The sequence below is a fragment of the Candoia aspera genome, chromosome 2, assembly GCF_035149785.1.
Source record: "Candoia aspera isolate rCanAsp1 chromosome 2, rCanAsp1.hap2, whole genome shotgun sequence".
In the NCBI taxonomy this organism is placed as follows: Eukaryota; Metazoa; Chordata; class Lepidosauria; order Squamata; family Boidae; genus Candoia; species Candoia aspera.
This window is the reverse complement of record NC_086154.1, coordinates 52,019,800-52,033,159: the sequence shown is the minus strand read 5'-3', so window position 1 is coordinate 52,033,159 and position 13,360 is coordinate 52,019,800. Positions and strand designations below refer to the sequence as shown.

At 37.5% G+C, this 13,360-nt stretch overlaps 1 protein-coding gene across 1 annotated transcript in view; it reads left to right on the top strand.

Moving 5' to 3' along the window:
* FBLN2 (fibulin 2) overlaps window positions 1-13,360 on the top strand; it is a 105,401-nt gene that overhangs the window by 49,514 nt on the left and 42,527 nt on the right. The window contains 2 exon segments of the mRNA XM_063292855.1: window positions 4,559-4,745; window positions 10,230-10,436. Coding sequence (XP_063148925.1) covers window positions 4,559-4,745; window positions 10,230-10,436 — 394 coding nt within the window.

Here is a 13,360-nt window from a genome sequence, read left to right as displayed (position 1 = left end):
TACTGTTTTCAGTTATGCTTTTTGAATTCCCAGTAGTCCAGAACTCTGGTATTTCCTGGGGATCCAGGCACTAGCTGGGTTTGACAGTGTTTAGTTTTTCCTAGCCAAGGTCAGCTAGGAAGACAGAAAGAAAAGATGTATGCATTTTGTTACCAAGAAGCATACATGAAAATCTATATTTAAATATTCAGGGGATTTCTGTATAATTGGTTGGTTTGCAATGGCTTTCTAGGCAGTATAAATACTTAAATAACAACAACAACAACAACAATAATAATAATTATTATTATTATGGCAAAATGGTTTCTGGGTCAGGGCTGTTGTTTAGGCTTTTAAAAAGTAGCCTAGAATTAAATCGACAAGTGTTACAACCTGTAGGAAATGGGCATTACACTTTCTTAAAAGGCCTTAAGAATCTTAGTCTTTGGTTTTCCTTTTGAGCTTGACAGGCTTAAAACAATGGCTTCACCACTAGTGTGGGCAGTTCAATTGAAGACATGATGAGGAATGGGGGGAAATACGCTCAAGGTTGAGGGTATGATTTAAATATTTAATATGCCCTCTTCTCATTAACTATGTAACCAGTAAAGCCGTTAGAGGAGGGGTCTATGGGGAATAAAAAATTAAGTTTTTTATAGATGAAACTTTCTGCCTGACTGAAGCGGCTGGGAAGAAGAATGTCTGAAGAATTCAGCTTAAGTGTCTTGTTAAAAGGAGTCTTTAAGTTCGCCTGGAGTGTATATGTATGTAATATCTTCTTTTAAGCATTCTTTTTATTTTATTGGACATGTGAAAGATGATTTTGGAATAAGCTGATGCACTTTTGCTCTTTTGCACTTTTCTGAAGAAATAAATGTCTTCTCCCCCCACCCTCCCCAAACTTTATATCACAGACTAGGAATGAGTAAAATAGCTCATTTTAGCCTTTTTTGTTGTTGTTGCATTTAGGAGATTACATGCAGTCCTTTTATTTGCTGTGGCTTGATTTAACAATTTGCAAATAGAATTATAAACTGAATATCTTGGGGGTAAATATAATTACCTGCTGAGATACATTAACTTTCTCAGTAAGAGATAACAGGTCTATTAGAGGTGAGTTGTCATTTGTTACATTAACAATAAAGTAGCTATGGATGAACTTAAGGACAGATGGAGCTGTGCTAGATCAGACCACCAGGTTTAACTAGGCCATATTTCTATTTCCAGTGGTCAACCTGATACATGAGGGAAGCTGACAACTTGGACATGAATGGAATAACCTTCCCCTGCTTTATATTCTCAAGCCACAGGTGTACCTCTGCTTGTTAGTGCCTTCTTCTAAGATATTTTTGATTTCCCAGTCTAGCCTACAGCCCAGTATTACTTGGTGGTCTTCTGTCCAAGTATTAACAAGCCCTGTTAGCTTCTAGACTGAGAGAAGAACCAACACTTGCTGCTGGATGGGACATGTAGCTCTTTAGAAATCAGTGATACTCTATTTGTATTTTCAAATACTTTATTTTTTCCATACTGCTATCTGTGGTAAAATTAATGGGATGTAGTTAAGGATATAATGGAAAATGAATCTCAATGTCATATACCAAGGATTCATATATTACTACTTATTACATTTTTCAATCGTTTGTATAGGCTCTGAGATTTTGTTTCCTCAAGCAATAGGCTTGATTGCCCTATAAACAGTGACCTTCTGTGTCATGTTCACTGATTCAATGTAGTTTATACATCGTAATGTTTCACATGCCATGGCGCTGATGCGCGTTTCTGTTTGGGAGGGAGCTGCTGTGAGACACGACCCTGAGATTAAGAGTCTCATGCTCTACCGACTGAGCTAGCCGGGCAGGTGGAAGAGGATGGGCGCGAAGATGCTATGCTGAGTTCCTTGTCAGTTACAGAAGGACTTTCTCCAGGCACTGAGTCTGATGGTGTTGTAGAATAGGCACCCATTACATTCTGCCAGAGAACTGCCTATTCAGAAGGATTTTGCAAACATAAACTTTCACCATCAGCTTCACTGGAATGGACCAAAAAAAGTGAGGAGGAATACTCTCTCTTCACTTTTTCTGTTACATGCTGTCTGGATTAAAGGTATTCTAGAAGTCCAACTGATCAGGAACAAGCCAGATCAAGAAATGCTGGCCTTGGTTCATTCCATCCATCCATCCATCCATCCATCCATCCAATCTCCTGCATTTTGTGTTCCCCACCAGTGTATGTGTATGTTTGTCTAGTGTTCAGTGCCAAAATAAAAATAAAATTATAAAATAGGAAAATCTTGGGCAGTCTCCCAATAAACAGGAGTTAGGTGGTCTTGCTCTAAAATGACACACCAAAAGTCTCACAAGTCATTTAATTATTTAAAAATAGTTCTTGTTTAATATTTGGGTCTTGGGGAGGAACGTGTCTCAGAGATCCCATAGGCATTGTTTTGCTAACCCTCATTTTATATGGTAGTGCTCAAAAGTTGTCACTGATAATATAGTGGTCTGCACCAAGAAGGTTTGGGAACCAATTTTCTAAAGCACCTAATGTATAATATTAAGAAGCCCTCCAAGGGAAAAAAAAACTATCAAAATGATGAAATAATTTCCTTTTGATATATGGTATGTCAAAGTTAATATGGTAAAACAGAAACAAGGCAAAGTGTAAAGGCAAGAAACAGCAGCTAATAGAATGTTCTTATGTTGGTTTATTTGTTTATTTTCTTGTGCTTTGGTTGTTTCTCCTATAATGTTTGATAAAGAGAGTCTGACTGAGTGCAGGTAAGAACCTGTATTAAGGAATACCTTGGGGCAATAAGGGCAGTGAAATCTGCTTATTTCTCCTCCATTGTTGTATCTGCTGGTGGCCCTGTGGCCCTGTTTTGGGTGATTCTGTCCCTCTTATGCAAGGAGAGGCCAGGGGATCCCTTGCAGGTCTGTTGTAAGGATTACGCTAAACATTTAAACAGTTGGACCATGCTGGCCCTATGGAGGTGATGGTGGCCAGTCATGTCTGGTTATCTGGATGGAATTTGATTTGATTACACTTGAGGAGGTGGACAGGGTCCTTGGGATTCTAAATCCTGCCACATGTGTGTTAGATCCATGTCCCTCCTGGATGGTTAGGGGCTCCCAGAAGTAACATGTAGCTGGTTTTAAGTAGGGGCAAATGCCTTTTTGCAGGGGGTGGGTTCAGCCTGCTCTTAAGGAAGCAGTGGCCTGTCCCTTCCTCAAGAGGCCATCACTGGACCCAGCTCTACTGGACAATTTTTCTCTAGTCTCTTTTGGGAAAGGTTGTTGAACAGGTGGTAGGCCTGCAGCCTCAGAAATTGCTGGAGGAAGCAGATTATCTGGCCCTGTTGCAGTTGGAGTTTAGACTTGGATATAGCTCCAAGGCAACATTGATTGAATTTGTGGATGACCTCTGGTGGGCTTGGGAAATATAAAGCAATCAAGCTGTTGCTTGAGAAAGAAAAATCCTAGAGCCACACAAACCATTGAAAAATGCCATTAGAAATAGCATATGAATCCTTGATACAAGCCATGAGATTCAGTTTCCATTAGATCTAACTACGTCCCATTAATTTTGCAATTGATATGAAAGATTATCATCCATTTGTATAGAAAAAAAGCAAAGTATTTGAAAATAATTTTCTGGACAAAATTATTTTATGGACAAACTGAAACCAAGAATCATTTGGGGACTGTAAAATTGCCTTCTCTTCATATAAAACATGACTATAGTTTAAGACAGCCTTTTTTTGAGTGGGGAGGTTGAGGGCCACAGGGACAGTTTGGAGAAGTTCAGGAAATCGTTTTTAACCAGAGTAGGTGTGATGAACCTGCCAGAGGTTCAGTGTACCTTCTTGAGGGCTTATTTTATGAAAAAAAGGAAAACAATAAAATGTGCTACTAAAATATAGTAATAAAAATAAAAATATAATAATTTCTACATTTAAGCCTTGTAATGTCAGGGTCCTGAGACTTCAAAAATGCATTTGAAGGCTGTGTGAGGACTATACGTTTGTTACTTCTAGTTTAAGAACTGCTTTTTGGAAGCTCTTCTGTATGTTCCTCCATCAAGAAAGGCTGTATTGGTTGAAACACTAAATAAAGTCTAATCTCTGGTAGTATCTCAGTTCTAGAACTTTTTTTTTGTAAGACTAGACTAGGCTCTTCGCGGGAATAACGCTAGGAAAAAGAAGAAGACTAGGCTCTTCTTTGTTTACTTTTAGGTGAGTTATAAAAAACTTCTTTGTTTTGCCTGACTTCTGAGTGATTTTTGTTTTGAAAAAAATAATAGTTTGAAGTAGTTCTTAAGTTTTGCGGTTTGCAAATGTGTAAATGGCCTTAAATGTGTCACACTGGTTTCTATTTGGCTGGAAAGATGATTCAGAAATAAATTTATAAATTAATTACTATTCCCTATTAGTTCTCTATGAGTTTGTGAGAGCAGTGTTCATAATACTGTCACACACCAGCACTTTTTGATATCCATACACTTCAGTCAGCTTAAGGCATTTTGTTAGCACTAAGTCATGCTAGCATAGTTGCTCTGTTAATGGCCCTTTCTCTTTCAGCAATGTTGTGATTGCTGCATGTTGGGCCAACGAGTAAAAAATGAGGGTCAAACCTGTGAGTCCAACCCAAATCTTGGCTATCCTTGCAACCATGTGATGCTTTCGTGTTGTGATGGAGAAGACCACCTTATCTCTCCAGAACTAAAGAGACAACCTGAACCATTGTCAACAGTGACACCTGAAAAACGTAAGAGCTCTATTTCTGTCTATAGAAAGCAGAGAGGCAAGTCATCTTCTCACACCATTAAAAATAGTCAAACCTGAAGGTATACAAGGTGCTGCATTTGTTAGCAAAGTGATCTGTTTTCTCTGGCAAGTCAAGTCCAAGAAATACAATTAACTTTTAACTTCTGTAGCAGTCTGACTTTGTGCACGATTTGGTTCTGCTCCTGTTTCTTCTAGTTTGTTTTCAAAAGATGTCACATTTTATTAAGAGGCCAGCCAAGTTTTTAACAAAAAAGTTAATTAGGGGAGTGTCTATAATCCTATATTTTTCATGATGCAGCTTGTTATCCTATATCACATGCTCTCCATAAATGCCAGGGAATGTGCTGAGATTGGATCCTTCTGGAATCAAAGGGAGATTAAAGCATATAGATATATAGGTACTATGGGATACAGATGGTGCCATATTTAATATGGAGACTTCCAGATAAAAAATGCTTTTCTTTAGAATGATGTTCCTTCCTTAGAATATGTTCATCAAATGGAAAAGTCTTGTATACACTTAAGGCAAGATGCTTCTCTCTTTCTCTTTCTCTCTCTCTCAAGATACTTATTAGCAAATGGCAGTTTTGAATTTTAGAATAACAAAATCAACAATAACAAAAACACTTCTTGAAAAAAATGATACAGGATTCCAAAAATGTCAGAAGTTCTTGCATTTTGGTTATTAATTAGAAAACTGTGTAGGTGAGTATATAGCCAAAAAGTGCACTAAAACTGTAGTGTACCATGCATGATATTCCTTTCTTGTTAAACAGAAAGATGTTCAATTAGTTTGTAAATCTAGATACTATAAAAATACATCCCCAATTTGCTCAGATATAATAGTATTAAATAACAGTTCTTACGGTTCTTATTTTTCCTGTGAGCATTTTAGCTGCTGTCTTGCTACATTGGATGTAAGGAAAAACCTCTCCTAGGATAGATTTGGACAGTATAATTTTATAGTGTCGTTGCTAACTTGGAATTATGCTGCAGTTCAACATAATATTTTTAAGTGTCATTTTTTATCATAAAGTGAATTAAAATTTAAGCTGCATACTCTCCTTGGTACAGATCAAGATGAAAGGAGAAAGAGGGCTTCTGCACAGAGTCCATCACTTGTAGACAGCAGTCCTATTACAGAAGAAGAGCGTCGCAGCATATTGGCACGCTGCATATATCGAATTCCTTTCCCCACCACCTTGAGGGTGCTATAATCTATGAACCATCTGCTTTTAGCCTTTTCCTGTCTCAGCTGCTGGCATTTCACCAGTACGGTGATACTTGTTATGTGGCTACAACACAGAGGTTCTTGTAAAGTCAACAGAACCTTCCAGGTAGAACCTCCCGGGCTCTCCTCTGTTGAGAGCTGTCTCTGAAATTGGTAGTAATTGCAACCAACTTCTTTCTTGACTAGAAATAACAACAGGTACCTACAAATAAAATATACGTATTTGGCATCTTTTAATTACCCAGTGCCTGGGAAAAATACACATTTGCTTTATGTCTGGGTCTGAGTCACCACTGGTTAATCTATGAGATTGATAAATGGAAAGATTTCATTATTTCATGTGAAATTATGCCCACTGTGACAAATGATAGATGCAGTATTTCCAACAGTTGCAAGTTCATAACATTCCCATTTTTCCTTTAGAGGGTATATGGGTATAACTAAATTATTTTACACGAATGTTCCATAAATTATATTTCTAGAGGTAGACTATAATTAATGAAGTACACTATTATTTTTGACATTTAATTAGGTTTTATATAAAGCAGGACCCAGTCATGTATTATAGGAAAATCTATTCCGGGAAATAGTGTGGTAGAAACAATTATGCATTTCTTTCTTTTTCTTTTTCTCAGAGAATGAGCTAGCATATAGAAAACCTTGCAGGTTTAAAATAAAGTTTTTCTAAAAGTGTGGTTTCATTTTCATGGTAAATCTACCTACTAACAAAATAAGCCCCTAAATGAATGTGATGAAATTCGAGAAAAGGAAGTAGGTGAGTCTATGGAAACTCAAAAAAAAAAAAAAAAACCAGGGAAGAAAAGTAGAGCTATTGCAGCTTTTAAAGAACAACTATGTTCAATTAGCTATGTTGAAGTGTGTTCTTTAATATACCAGATTCATTGGATTAATTATAAACAGGCATTTGCACATTGTCTGAAAACCAAAATTAAAGGGAAAGGCTAAAATATCTGCATGTATTTTGAGGCAGGGTGGCATTTGAGTTGGTGTTGACTCTTGGCAACTGCCTGGACAAGTCCCTGCAGTTTTCATGGCAAGGTTTTTCGGAAATGGTCTGCCCTGGCCTCCTTCCCGGGGCTGAGAGAGAGGGACTCGCCCAAGGTCCCCCAGCTGGCTTTGGGCCTAAGGTGGGACTGGAATTCATGGTCTCCCAGTTCCTAGCCTGATGCCCTAACCACTGCACCAAGCTAGCTCTTATATGGAGCATGGTGAGAAGAATTTAACCCCTGGGTTTCTCCCATTCCCTCTAGGCATTGCAGTCATTTGGACTCCTTTATTGTAGTGCCTCAAATTAAGGGATCTTCCAAAAGAGCTTGTGAGCCACACAGAGGGTTTGCAGCTGGGGAGTGAGAATCCTCTGGCTGACAACCATCCAGAACCCTGTGGGAGCTGCATGAGGTGGGAAGGTGCAGCTAAGGAGAACAACTGGGTAGGAATCTGAGCAGAAATGGCTTCTGCTTCTGCTAGAATGTCCTTTAAGCCAAGGCATCATTCTTGCGATATATCATTGAACAGAGGCATATTTCCAGGCTCTAAGAAACAAGATTTCATTGTTGATGAATCCCAGCTTGGATTCCTCTTGATTCAATTTTCCTTTGAAATCTTTCCATATAAATATATTGGTCCTTGGATATTTTTTATCCCAGTCTCAAAAGCTTCATTTTTTTTCCTCAGGCATGCTATATTTTCATATAATTAACTATGAAATTTAAGGAACACCACAAAGCAAAAGCACAATAACACAAAGTAGGGTTGTAAAAGAATTCGAGCATGAATTCCATTAGGAGCAAATTTAGCCATTCTGTTTCCACTGGACTTCATAGTGGCTTAGATGTTTGCATCAAATGAAATCCGATAGGGTTCATCTTTCCCTAATTAAAAATCTGCAAACACACCCCCAATTAAATTAAACTACATTAAATTAAATTAAATTAAAACATATGGTAATTGAAAGTTGCATGCAAACAGCAGTCATTATGTATTTTTTTTAAAAGCTTAGATACTAAAAGACTATTGGCTGAAAGTATGAACTGTGATCTATAACTGCTTATCTGGAACTAAGTCCAGATACCTACGAGGATATGTGTAGAAACATGCTATTGGTTCACAAGGAAATGGAACTTGCCTGGGGCTGGTGGTGATGAGAAACAGGACCTTTTTAGCTGTGTCGTTCTTCCCCTGGAATGCTTTCTCCTTGTCATCCCTTCCTTGTACCAAAAATGCAAGGACTATTTCTATTCTGTTGCTTGTTGCTTTTTGATTTGTTCCATGTTTTTTGGGTGACTGATTGTGGAGTTTACGCTCCAGTCAAAAGTGTTCCCTCATGGATTATTTTGGGTAAAAATGGTGGGCTAGAAAAATGGTAACTTGTCATGTTACTCAAAATCTTTTTAAAAAATGATTATGTATGTTTTCCTGCTTCTAATAACAGGCCAGGCAGCTCTTGAAGAACATGAAGTCATAAGAATGACTTTTGAATAAAAGGAAAGTGCTAGATTAACCTTGGGTTTTTATGGGTCGGTCACTCAATTTCATATTCTTCTTCATGTTCTGAGCCAACTTTAAAAGAGTTCAGAGCTTCATCTGCTCTGGCTACTTCCATCAGCATTTCTCTCTTAGCTCATGTCATCTAAGCTAATTACTTTCATGGCTGTGGAAGACAGAAGTTGTATTACAACACATCTAGATTACACCAGGTCAGGGAAGTGTAATATAGAAGCTTTAAAGAAAACTCATCAAGTTTTTATGTCAGAGATCTCTGAAGCTCCAAGGCCGTTTGCAGCCCTTAAAAACCTTTGGACTCCTCTACAAGATATCACAAAAGTATAATTTTTAATGTGACAGAAAGGAAAAATTATTAAATATATGATGGAGAGTAATCGTTCATTATAGTTTTGATAATTAAATATAAATGCAAGTAGAATGAAATCAAGTGAGTATTATCCCTAGTACACCATTCAAAGGCCTAATGCAGCCACCCACAGCCTGGAAAAAATTGTGAACCTTCCAAGAAACCCATACATATGTAGGTACACACACACAGGAACACAAACACAAAATGGTTGTGAGTTCTTATCATTTATAAACTTACTTGTTATAAATCTGAAAAGTGATAGAGTGCAATCAGATCAGCTAGATACAGGGTTCCTCAATCTTGGCAACTCTAAGCCGTGTGGACTTCAACTCCCAGAATTCCCCAGAAAATCAATTTTCCTTTCTTCTGTTTACCCTCTGTATTTGCTGACCAGATGAACTCTGTGCTTAGAGGTGAAGCAATTGCTTTTAATCAATGGGCAGTTTAAAGTTCAGCTCCCCTCTCTGAGCTTTTCCTCTTGCCAGTTTAACAGATCAATTATGCTTACCCTTTAGGCTTCCCTTTCCTCTTCAACTCCCAGCAATGAAAACAGAAGACCTAATTTGTCCCATGTATTCATGTTTCAACGTATTTTGAGCTTGCCCAGAGGCAAGCATGTAACCTGAGCTTGAAAAAAGATGTTTACCATTAAAAACAAACCTTTTTTCATATATATATTTATCTTCATTTTATCTCTTTTGTCTGTATTGCAAATGAAGCCGATTCTATAAATCACTGTTAGATGTTATATCATTAAATACACACTTCACATTTTGCAAACTGACCTCTGCTTTGTGATCATCTTGAAGTAGCTCTGCATGCATGAAACCTATGACTTGTTGCAAATCTTAATTCATGGATCAGTGTCTTTATTGCTGCTGATCCCATATCTCTGCATATCATGCAGCATTTTTGCAGTATGCAATGCCTACAAATAAGAGTTCTTGGGATCTGTTGCTTAGCTATCTAGCATCCCTCCTGCATCCCTCCTATCCTCTGCAGGTTTATATGGGAAGGCTCAGTGTGATCAAGTGATAGGGAAGACAGTGATGATTTGCCTTGGGAGAGAGGGCATTGTGAAGAGAAAAGTTGCTACTAATGCACTCAGGGCACTTAGGAGCAGGCAAGAGCTGTTGGGAAGAACCTCCAACTGGATGAAGATCAAATGATCTATGTCCGTTGAAGACTCTCTGTCACCTGTAGTACTGTGTCCATTATCATTCAGAGGTATGTTAAACCATCTTGTAGAAGATTATTCGTTTGTTAACATATTATGCTACACATAGTCATACAATATGCATAGACTAGGTATTTTCCATGAATTGTTATCATGATTGATAACTAAGGAATGTTGTCAGTTACAGAGACAGAGGATCATAATGAAGCCCTGTCAATTAGTAATGAAGCTGAAATGTCAAACAGCCTGCCCGGGGATGACCAGGATGAGTGCCTTGCCTATCCAGGAGAGCTTTGTCAACACCTCTGTATCAACACTGTGGGGTCCTACAAGTGCTCATGTTTCCCAAGTTTTACTTTGCAAGATGATGGACTCAGCTGCAATCCAGGTGAGAAAATAAACCCAGGTGAGAAAATGTATGTTGGACCTGACTATAACAGCATTACTTTCATGGTTAGTGTTCCTTCATTACTGAAGTACCCATTCATTTCTAAATATATTAATAGCTTAGTGACTAAGCATTTGGTGAACCTTGATCTCCAGCATTTATGGTTTGTTTGTTTGTCTTATCACCTTTATCTTTGCTGTTGCAAAGATGAGACATTGCATAATGCTTCACACATCACAGGCTGAGAATACTTATGTGAACCCATCTTCAATAAATCTACCATGCCAAGGACCAAATATGAGTCGGTTGTATTTATCCTCATATATCGATAAAAGTTTAACAAGGGTTTTTCAAAAAGTGCCTAAATTGTCCACTAGAAACATTTAGCATTCCTTCTTACTTTCTACAGCTTGTTTTTTTATTCAAGTATATATTGTAACATCCTGAATAATTAGACATCCATAACAATCTCTAGGAGATTGCCAATAATGTATTTAACTGTAAATAATCTTATTTTACTCAGTAGAAAGCAATCTAGAACCTAATGAAAATTTATGGTCCATATTTGAACATTCCAGCTAAGCAACCAAAACGTCTTTATTATTTTGGACAAACCAGTTAACAGTCTTCAAGAACATCCTTTTGAAATGAAAGGAATTCTCTTTCATTGTCAGTTGGTTCATTCCATAGACCAAATGTTCCTCCTGCATTCATCTATCAGGTGCAGTCGTACTGAAAGAGGAAAAGATGGTCACAAACTTAAATAACTTCAGGACTATTTGTCATGATAGCTACATGCTGTTTCCAGGATCCAGAGGCAATGTGCTCTGTTGCTGGGAAACAGACATTGCCAGGAAACAGCAGCCCTTTTGATGGTTATGGGGTTCTGACTGACCACTATTTGGTTAACTGTTAACGGGCTTTGAACCAGCAAGGTCTTTTGAAGATAGACCTGTTAATAGACATTGTACTATAACTTCCAATTTTAACTCACATTTATAGATATTTCCAATGTTCTAAATGTGAGTCTTTATAATTTTTTTATAAAGTGGAATAAATAGATTATTCACTTTCTGTACTTTAAGGCACAAATTAATTATTTCCCCTTTCTGAGTGTTTCTTTTTTAAAAAAAGAAAAAATCTGCATGAAAATTTGTATTTTCACAGTTTGTCATGCTTCCTAACATTTTGTATGCTTTTCCCTAATACATATGGTTTTGCAAGCAGCTCCCTATTATATACATATATGTTATAGCAAATGGTATTTTGTATAATCTTTTCTTAAAGTATGCATTTTATATACATTTTTAAAAAATCAGAGATCTACATTTCAAAAGTTGGAGAAGTGCAAGAACAAATCTATACCTGCAATCTGGTTTATGTTTTAGTTTGCAGAATCCAAACTGGGTTGATAAATATTAAAATGAGAACCAAATAATATTCTCCCCCGTCTCTACCAAGAGCACTGAAACAATCAGATTGGTAAAAAGTAAAACTGAAAACATGTAAACATTTCCAGGACAACCGTCAGACTCATATATAATCTCATAAGAGTTTAAATTGACACTTCAAGTGTCTTTTTTCCTTCCTCTTCCACCTAACAGAGAAAGAAATACAGCATATGTGGTGAAATTACTGAATTGCGTATTACCAGACTCAGCTAAGCATCATGATATTGCTTCAGGTGCTCCATTGAACATGGAAAGTAAGAAGGAGGAAAAGAAACACGGAGGTGGAACAGTTCATGTGGCAGAGGATTGCAGATGAATTTGTTTCCTTTAATTTGTTTCTTTAATAAATAGCACAAGAGGAAAGTAGATATTAAAAACAATGCTATGGCGTGAATCAGAGATTCTGTTCAAATTGAACCAGAAACTAACCGAACCATATTTAAGCTTAGCATGTTGAGCAAATTCATTCAGGTGAACATATTGAGCCAAAACATAAACCCCCAAAATTAACTCAGTAAAAATAGTTAAGGGTAAGATAGTCCTGGATAAGTCACTTAGGCAAATACTGCTGGAAAGTAGAATCTACTTGAAAACTTTCTAGCCTATTTAATGCAATGATTTCAATTCTTTTTCAAAAGAGAAGAGGAAAATATAGGAAAGTAGTATCTTAAACCTGTGCTTTCCTTCCACTCTTCAGAAAGTGTTGGAAATCGTACAGGTAGTCCTCGCTTAACAACTGCCCTGTTTAGTGACCATTTGAAGTTACAACAGCACTGTAAAAGTAACTTTACAACTGGTCCTCACACTTACGACCATCACAGCATCCCACGGTCACATGATTGCAATTTGCAGACTTCACAGCCAGTTTCCGACAAGCAGAGTCAATGGAGAAGCTGGCAGTAAAATTGCAAGTCGTGATCAGGTGATGTCTCTCTTAATTACTGTGTTGCTTATTGACAGAGTTGCTGGTCCCAGTTGTGGTTGTTAAACGAGGACTACGTGTATTCACAATGATTAGGCTACCTTCCCTCTGCTCACTATCTGGTTATAGAGCCACCTTCTAATTTTTGCTCCTAGCAATAAGGCAGAGAATGGGATAGTAATCCAACTTTTATGGCACGATAGGAACTTGATGAGGAGAAGAGGCTAGTTGGTTTCATGAGCCAGTTGAAATGGAAGGCATTCTGATCTTTATAAAGCCACCATCTCCACAGAAAGGGCTGCAGTGGAGGGGTGAATAGGACTGAATCAAAGTAAACCTAGGGGGCTCATGAAGAAAAGGTAGGCGAATAAGATTTCCTTATCCAGAAAACTTTGTGGCACACCTGCTCTTAATTATATCTCAAGATGATGTGAAAATGTGTTCCTTTGTATGTTTTCCAGCCTTTTTATTTTGAAAAGTCAGTCCAAGCATTTATTTTTTCCCTGCCAACACCAATAAAATCTGTCCTCTTTCTACCTCCACATCTTTGT